Source organism: Setaria italica, chromosome VII (assembly GCF_000263155.2).
Source record: "Setaria italica strain Yugu1 chromosome VII, Setaria_italica_v2.0, whole genome shotgun sequence".
Taxonomy (NCBI): Eukaryota; Viridiplantae; Streptophyta; class Magnoliopsida; order Poales; family Poaceae; genus Setaria; species Setaria italica.
The window spans coordinates 10,366,298-10,374,927 of NC_028456.1; the positions used below are offsets into that span (position 1 = coordinate 10,366,298).

At 46.7% G+C, this 8,630-nt stretch overlaps 1 protein-coding gene across 1 annotated transcript; it reads right to left on the reverse strand.

The window, feature by feature from the left end:
* Positions 1-3,156: 3,156 nt before the first annotated feature.
* On the reverse strand, positions 3,157-5,150 carry LOC101761161 (probable inorganic phosphate transporter 1-5). The gene has a single exon (XM_022828090.1). The coding sequence runs from the start codon at positions 4,920-4,922 to the stop codon at positions 3,312-3,314; it is 1,611 nt and encodes a 536-aa protein (XP_022683825.1). The 5' UTR covers positions 4,923-5,150; the 3' UTR covers positions 3,157-3,311.
* Positions 5,151-8,630: the final 3,480 nt, after the last annotated feature.

The following is an 8,630-nucleotide window of genomic DNA, read 5'->3' on the forward strand; positions in this document are numbered from 1 at the left end:
GAACTTGCTGTTGAACAAAAATTTAATTCTCATTTAATTCCTGCTGAGCATATAGTTAGGCTTGCTACTAGTGAGTTTACTGGTTTTGCTCTCTTTTGGTGGAATGATCTTTGCAATTATAATAATGCCAATGCTGTACCTCAGACTTGGAATGTTTTAAAACAACGTATGAAATCTCGTTTTGTTCCTCCTTATTACCAACATGATTTGTGTATGAAATTGCAAACTTTAAAACAAGGTGAAAAAGGAGTAGAAAAATATTATCAGGAATTGCTCATTGGTCTAGCATGTTGTGATATACATGAGGATGATGAAGATACTTGTGCTAGATTCTTTGGTGGTTTGAATCGTGATATACAAGATATTCTTGATTACAAAGATTGGAACAGGTTCAACCAATTATATCATCTTGCTCTTAAAGCGGAAAGAGAAGTACAGGGACGTCGTCAACAACACACTTTTAGGTCCAACCCCGGAAGATCTTTTCAGCAGCAGCATTCTGATGTTGACAAGCCTAAGGCTTCTGTTGTCCAGCCACTAGCGACACCATCTGCTACTACATATGCTTTCAAGGTGAGCAATTTGTCTCCTGTGCAATCCCAACCGCAGATGAAAGCTATGGCCCCTGGTGCGTCATCGAACAGTTCCAACAAAATTGTGTGCCACCGCTGCAAGGGCATTGGACATGTCATGAAGGATTGCTCAAATCGTCGTGCTTACATAGCCACCGTTGATGGAATAGGATATGTAAGTGCTAGTGATGTTGAAGATGAATTGGCTCTTGCTGCTAACATTATTGCAGATGAAGCGAATAAAGAGGAGGAGGTTGCCATTGATTCTCTGGCTGCTTCGGCAGGTTATGAGAGCCTTCTTGTGCAGCGGGTGTTGACTTCCCAACTGGGACATAAGGAAGAGAAGCTCCAACGCCGCAATTTGTTCCACATATTTCTCATCGTCAAGGATTGTCGTGTTCTCACCATAATTGATAGTGGGAGTTGCAACAACTTGGTAAGTTCAGATCTGGTCGAGAAACTTGGCTTGACCACACATGCGCACCCGCATCTGTACCACCTACAATGGTTCAACAATAGTGGTAAGACAAAGGTAACTAGATTAGCGCATGTGCTTTTTTCTATTGGTTCATATAATGACTATGCTGATTTTGATGTTGTACATATGCAAGCATGCTCTCTTTTGTTAGGCCGCCCATGGAAATTTGATGTTGATGCTTTACACCATGGCATAACTAATAAATATACTTTTATGCATTAAAACAAGAATATTACTTTTCTTCCTTTATCTCCTGCGGATATTAGGAAACATCATATCGAGTTTGCTGAAATTGTTAAGAATGATCATGCATTAGTTCCATCTCACGCTATACATAATGGGATTAAGTTAAAAGAGAGTGTTTATCTTGCCACCACTGCTGCTACTGCTGCCTATGTGATAATCATGATGCACCTTGCTATACTATGCTTTGTCGAGATGTTTGTGTTACTACTAATCCTATGTCTCATACTTTGCATCCTGCTATGCCTAACCTTTTGCAGGAGATTGATGATGGGATGGAGTAGAGGATGACTTCAATTCAAGAAGGGGAGGATGATGAGGACACTCCATGCTGGACACACACGAGTCATAGTCTTCCCCAAGTTACAAGTCGTCACCAACTCGGTCGTCGCGTTCACTTCGGATTCAGCCAACACTCCTGCACGGTTTCGGCCATATCTCCCTCATACGACATCAAAACGAGGCGTTCTTTGATGCGTTAGAACGGGGACAATGACGCCGTTCTTTTAGTTCTGGTTATAGCTCTAGAAGGTTTGTGGATCATTCTGTGTGACCACGATAAGATGTTGCATCACTAGTTTTGGGCCAACTTCGCATTGTATTATGTCGGGCCTTAAGCCCAAGTTGTGGGCGCCCCCTCCCTGGTCACCCCCAACCCTAGTCCACCCCTTTTGATATAAACTCAGTAGCTGCTGCCTTAGAAACGCAGGTTTTATTTATGTCTAGTTTTCCTACGAGAAACTGAGATTGATTTGTTGTAACTGTGGTGACAAGTCCTTTTACAGTGATTCAGGGCCCCTGTTCTTGTTCTCCTCGACTGTGTTGATTAGTCCTTTCGAATTTGAGAGCTTGAACCCATTTTACTTCATTCATATTTGCAATATCAGATTGCGTGTTTATACTTTCTTGCTTGTGTCCTTCGATTCGCTTGCAGGAAAAGCCTTCTCGGTGAGGTCAATCAAGTTGTGCTTGGTTGATAACCGACGGAGCAGTGGTATAGCGGTTGCAAGGATTCGAATTGTGTCTGATTAGAAGCCCGGATCGTCACCGTCGAGTCTCCACCAATTGAATTTATCACTACCTTTTGGAAGATCGGGCCAGTGCTACATCAGTTCCTCCTCCATCTCTTCTTCCTCCTCTCATCTCCTTCTCCTCCTTCTCCTGCTCCTCCATCTCCTCTTCCTCCTTCCTCACGGTGGCCTCATCCCCTGCCTCCATCGCTACTTCCGCGAGCTCCACCATGTCACCCTGAGCTGCGCGAATGCACGCCGGGACCTCAGGAGCAGCGCCCTAAGCAGGAGGCGTGGAAGGACGAACAAAGGCGAGCAGCCTGCTGATGCGCCGCAGGGCCCGTGCCACCACCATTCTCCTCCTCCTCCGTTGGCCGGCCGGTGCGGGAAGGCCTCGCCATGCAGACGCCGTCCACAACCTGGTGCGCCGCCACTGTCGCGTTGCCGCCCTCCGGCACAGCCACCTCCTCATGCGCCTTCACCACCTCGGCGGCGGCCTCCTCCTCCAGACATCGCCGCGCACTCGAGCACCTCTGTCTCCTCGCCCGGTCGCCATCCCCCGCACCGCCGTACACCGTAGATCCGGCATGCGGGGGGCCGGATCCGGTCTCCAAGGCCATGGATTTGCCACCCCGCATCGTCATCGGCACACCAGCCGGCGAGGTCTCCGCGCCGCTCCCCCGCCCGGGTGCGACGCACGCCGGCGAAGAAGCCCCGCCGCCACCATCCTAGGGGCCATGTGGACTTCCGGTCGGCCCCTCTGGCGGCGGTAGGGGAGGAGGAAGTGGAGAGGGGCGGCGGAGGGCGGCGGTGTGGCTGTCGCTCGAGTTGCCCGAGCGGGGGCGACACGGGCTTTGCAAGCTAGACCTTCCTGAATTATTAGCTTTTCGTGTTGCTTTGCTCATATTACAAACATGCCAATTCAACCAAGTTCATAAATCCTGATGGACTAACATATAGCCCTACGGAAGTGTAGACATTGGTAAGTATATAGAAACAGTATACTATTTATTCGCTCAAATTGGTCGGAACAGTCTGCTGGATGCTCTGGCCAGGTGCTGCCTCCTCGTCGTTCTCGCCGGAGAGCTCCTCCAGCGACTTTCCCTTGGACTCCGGCACAAGGAACGTGAACAAGAACCCGATGACATTGCATCCGGCGAGCATGAACAGTGAGTTGCGCACGCCGATGCCTGGCGGGTAACCGGCATCCGTCTTGGCCGGGTCGGTGCTCTGCGCCGCGTAGAGGAACCCGAATGACCCGACAATGGCGCCGGACTTGCCTGCAGCTGAGGAAATGCCGTGACATGTGGACCGCAGCCGCGCCGGGAAGATCTCTGCCGGCACGATGAAGGTGGTGGAGTTAGGCCCGAAGTTGGCGAAGAAGAAGGTGAAGGCGTACATGACGACGAAGCCGGCGTGGTTCCCGGACGTCGTCCAGTGGTGGTACGGGATGGCGAGGCCGAGCATGAACGCCGTCATGAAGAAGAAGCCGCCGAGCTGGATGGCGAAGCGGCCGACGATGTCGATGAAGAAGACGGTGAACCAGTAGCCCGGGATGGTGCCGCACAGCGCCACGAGCGTCTGCGCGCGGGAGATCCTGAACATCTCCTCGAGGGCGTTCATGGTCTCCGCCTTGGGCAGCCAGTTCACGGCGGTGTAGATGTCCTTCTGGAATAGGTTCTGCGAGTAGAAGGCGATGTCCAGCATGAACCAGCACACCGTCGTGCCGAGAAGGTGCAGGCCGTGCCGCTTGGCGAACTGCCGGGAGAAGAGGCCGTACTCCTCGCGGCGCTCGAGTTCCTCCTCCGCCTTCTTCTGCTCCTCGGTGAGCTCGACGTTGAGCACCCGCGCCATGTCGGACGTCGCTTTCTTGGCGTTCTTGGCGACCAGCGCGGTGTATCGCGCCGTCTCCGGCATCTTCATGCGCCAGTAGTAGGTGAGCAGCGCCGGGATGGCGCCGAACATGAGGACGACGCGCCACGCGTAGTCCGCCGCCGGCACGGTGGAGCCGGCGGGGTCGTCCTTGTACGCCGGCGCGTCGAAGCGCGCCTTGAACGTGGCGGAGATGATGATGGCGACGATGCCGCCGGTGAGGTTGCCGAAGCCCTGCATGGCGAAGACGGCTGCGATGAACGCGCCGCGCGTCCGCTTGTTGGCGTACTCGGACATGATGGTCGCGGAGAGCGGGTAGTCGCCGCCGATGCCGAAGCCGAGCCAGAACCTGAAGAAGCAGAGCGTGGCCATGACGCCCTTGGGCGAGGACCCGAACGAGAGGCCCGAGGCGAGGCAGCAGATGACCATGAGCATGAGCGTCATGCCGTACACCTTCTTGCGCCCCATCTTGTCCCCGAGCCAGCCGAAGAAGAGCTGCCCGGCCAGCGTGCCGCAGAAGGCGACGCCGTTGACGGCGGCGGAGACATTCGGCGGGAGCGAGCCTGGGGTCTTTGAGCTGGGGTTGAAGTAGTAGATGCGGCCCAGGAGCTTGGTGACGAGGGAGATGGAGAATAGGTCGTAGGCGTCGGTGAAGAAGCCCATGCCGGCGATGATCACCGCCGTGAAGTGGTACCACTGCGTCTTGGCCGCGTCAAGCGCGTCGAGCACCTTGTGATCGTGGGCCATTTACGCAACAGTTGGCTAGCTAGGCAATCACTCTTTCTTCACCTGCTGCTCGATGTTAGCTGTGTGTATTAGAATAAGATGAAGCAGTGCACAAGCAAATAACTAAGATCTGTCTATATGTGTTCTTGGAACTGTCAAGTTGTTGCTTTAAAAGTGCAATTACATGCTGTTTATTGTTGTTGCTACTTATATAGATGCAGTAGGGAATAAATCCGGAACATTCTAGCTGATGTCTACTTACAAGTTCTGCACCAATATTTTTGACTTGTGAAGATCATGTATATACTGGTTATCTGCAGGGCCATATATGGTGCATGTCCAAATCTTGTTTGGTCACGTTACGCAATTTGTGGACGGTAACGAATTAGGTATCTTCCATGACCTTTTAGACTTCTGGAATGTCCTATTGGGAGTGTAACCATGTCTTAATTTCCTCTACGTGGATGGACACATCTAATACACCTCACGGAAGAGATCAGGAGATTCCATGGAATATTTGACTCACTGGCAGCATAAAGACAAATCAAACGATAAAAACCTTTTAGATAATGGTTGTTAATTTGGCCGTGGATGAGGGGCTAAAATGAATTTGTGATGGAACAAATTAATTGGAGTTACTTTTCTTAAACGACCATTTCAATTTTTTAAAATGGGAGAAAATAACATGAGTGATGTCGGTGTTCACCTTGGATGGCTAGATGCTGGAAACATTTGATCGCACAACGGTTGATTAATTCAGTTTATTTATGAAAGTTTTCATATTAAAATATAAAAATATATAAAGTGCGTGACTCAAAATATGAAGTTGGCACCATCAGACTCGGGAGCATCAGATGGGCAGGTGGACTTCAGCAGCTACTCTTTTTGGAAGCTCACAAAAATGAGCTTGGCAAGGGCGCTAGGGTGGTGAGTGAGTCTTATTTAAGTTAATCAAGCTGTAATAAGCCTTAATGGCCATGAGGCTGAGGCATATGAACATGAACTTTTTCTATATGCATGGCAGCCTCGAGTACGGGTCACTGAACTGTAAACCATCACTTGCTTTGTTTCTATGGAAATGAAGCGGGGCAGATCTATTCTCTAAGAAAGAAATATGAGGTTGAAGCAACAGCAGGAACACGAAATGAAAAAAAAAGAGAAGGGACTGGCCAATTAATTAAATACTAAAATACGACATCCATTTTCATGACAATTAAAACAACACAACTGGAACGAACGAACAATTAGAAATTTATGCCAAAACCATCCTATTCGAATAGGAAATGATTTATATAATTAAATCAGACTGAAAGGAGGAAATAAATCCCAAACATGAAAGAGTAATGAAACAAAGTAGCAATTCTTCAACAGGATCGACACATACCTTGCAGTTTGCAGCTACCAGTTTGATTGCTACTTCATGCACAGAAGAGATCAGTGTTGAGCAAAAGAAGATATATAGAGAAGAGAAGCCAAGACGAAGATATCACTTGCCTCCAGGAATTTAGACTATTAGCGGCATACACACAAGTCCTTGTGTGCCACAGTCAAAGTATTCCTCGTTAACGATTAACAATACCATCCATGTGTCGCGGCTAACAGTGTACCAGTTGTGCTGGCTTGTGGACACAAGTGGTATTACCATCCCACAGCAAGTTCTATACGTGTCCAGGTTGTGTTGTACACACATTTCTTGGATAGAGATTCCTGTCTGACTTTTCCGTTGTTTTGTCCTTTCTCGATCGGCCTATTCCTCGGCAAGTAAACAAAGAGCCAACGAAAGGAGTACCTGTTAACAAAGTAGGCATGGCGGTTGTTCGTTTTTCTGAGAAAAATGTAATGCATTTGTATTATCAAAGGTCATATAAATATTATCAAAGATGGGATGTCAAAATTGGAAGTGATACTTATAGAAGATGAAATGGCAAGCTAGTATGCATGATCAAGAGACATGGTTGTATGTGGTATCTTTGGTCTAATTATTTGAAAGCTTGCAAACAAGTTATTGATTATTCGAATGATAAATGAAGATTAAATAAAGTAATTTATATGAGTCATTGATCTTCCTTTAGTTTCATTGGTTCTGCATATTCTTCATACTATTCCTAAGATATAGAACTCAGAAAAGTGATTTAAGCATGTTCTAACTAAAAATGAGGTGAGGCTTGATTATGTGAAGACATGAATTTTAAATAGATACTCATTGTTGATGTCAAAAAAAAGTTAAACTCAAAGTTGGCAAGGTGAAGAAGTTAAGCAAGGGATTAGCGACGTGGTACTAAGCAAAGATAGGTCAAGCAAGAGCTTGAGCCATGGACCCTTTAATAGTGTAAAGTTCTATTACGTGGTGGATTTCAAGGTATCGAATATGCAATGCATCATGTCTTTGTTGGATCAAGTGATGGAGTAGCCTATGGATGAGAGAATGTGACATTGATATTATATGTTGGAGAATCCTATGTCATTAGCTCAAGATAGATGTGCTCAGCTATTATGCAATGTTGAAATCCCTCAAGTTGAGAATGATCAAGTATGGTATGAATTGAATGCATACATGCAAGCTGAAGTGGATGAATTGTTGTCCATATTTAGTTTTGAGTATAGGTATGTTGCACCTTCAATAGGGATACAATATTATTAGATGATCGACAACAACAAAAATCTTCATATTTGGTCTATGTGAGATTAGCCTTGAGATAAACCTCCAGTGTGGTGACCTTGCTGATTTTTGCAGCCTTCAAGGTAATGACTAGTTTATATGCAAAGCTGGTTTGACATGTTTGCTCACTACATGTTTGCTCACTTCTAATGGCTAGTTTCCAGCTTTATCAGGTATTTATACCCCTTAACCCCCTTTGGTGGGTTGTTCGTTCTGCACTCTTTTGTGACTTTCTAGAAACCAGTGGAGCTCTCCCCAATCTCTCCTTGTGAGATTTGTGTATTTTGAGTGAAATCTTTTAGTTAGGTTTTGCACCTAGAGCAACACTTTGAAATCAATGCAATAAGGGTATTTTTGTTGCAATATGCAGCAATCGCAACACTTTGGTGGCGTTGGGAGGCGTTGCAAGTACCCCCGATGCAATAGGGTATTGCATCACAGTTGTATGGCGTTTTTATAAATGTCGCGTATTGCAACGCAGTGTGGCGTTGCAATGGGTTGGAGAAGCAACGATCATGGGCGTTGCATTAGTGGTATTTGCAATGATGGGCGACGTTGCTATAGTGATTATTGCAACAATGTAGGCTAGTTGCAAGCAAGCACTATTACAACGCTAGAGGTTTGTAGCAATATCCTATATTGCCACGATATATGGTCATTGCGGAAACGCCTATGATGTTGCAATATACTTAGGACATATAAAAATGAATATGTAGGCGTTGCTATATGCAAAAAGCCAATCACAACAAAATTTATGTCTCGCTATATGCCTAAAGAATATCGTAACTAAATGTGCGTCGTTGCTATACGCTTATAGGGTAGCGCAACATCATTTGAGTCGTTGCTATTTGCTTAGAGGATATCACAACACAATCATGAGTCGTTTCTATTTTCTTAAAGGATATTGCAACACAATAAGATTCGTTGCCATATGCTTAAAGAATATCGCAACGTGGTTGGTATTGTTGTAATAACCACATGTAGTTATGGCAATATGCGCAATGGTTGTTGCAATACTGAATTCACACCGAATTAGAAATATTGATTATGTGGTTATTGCAATGATGTCG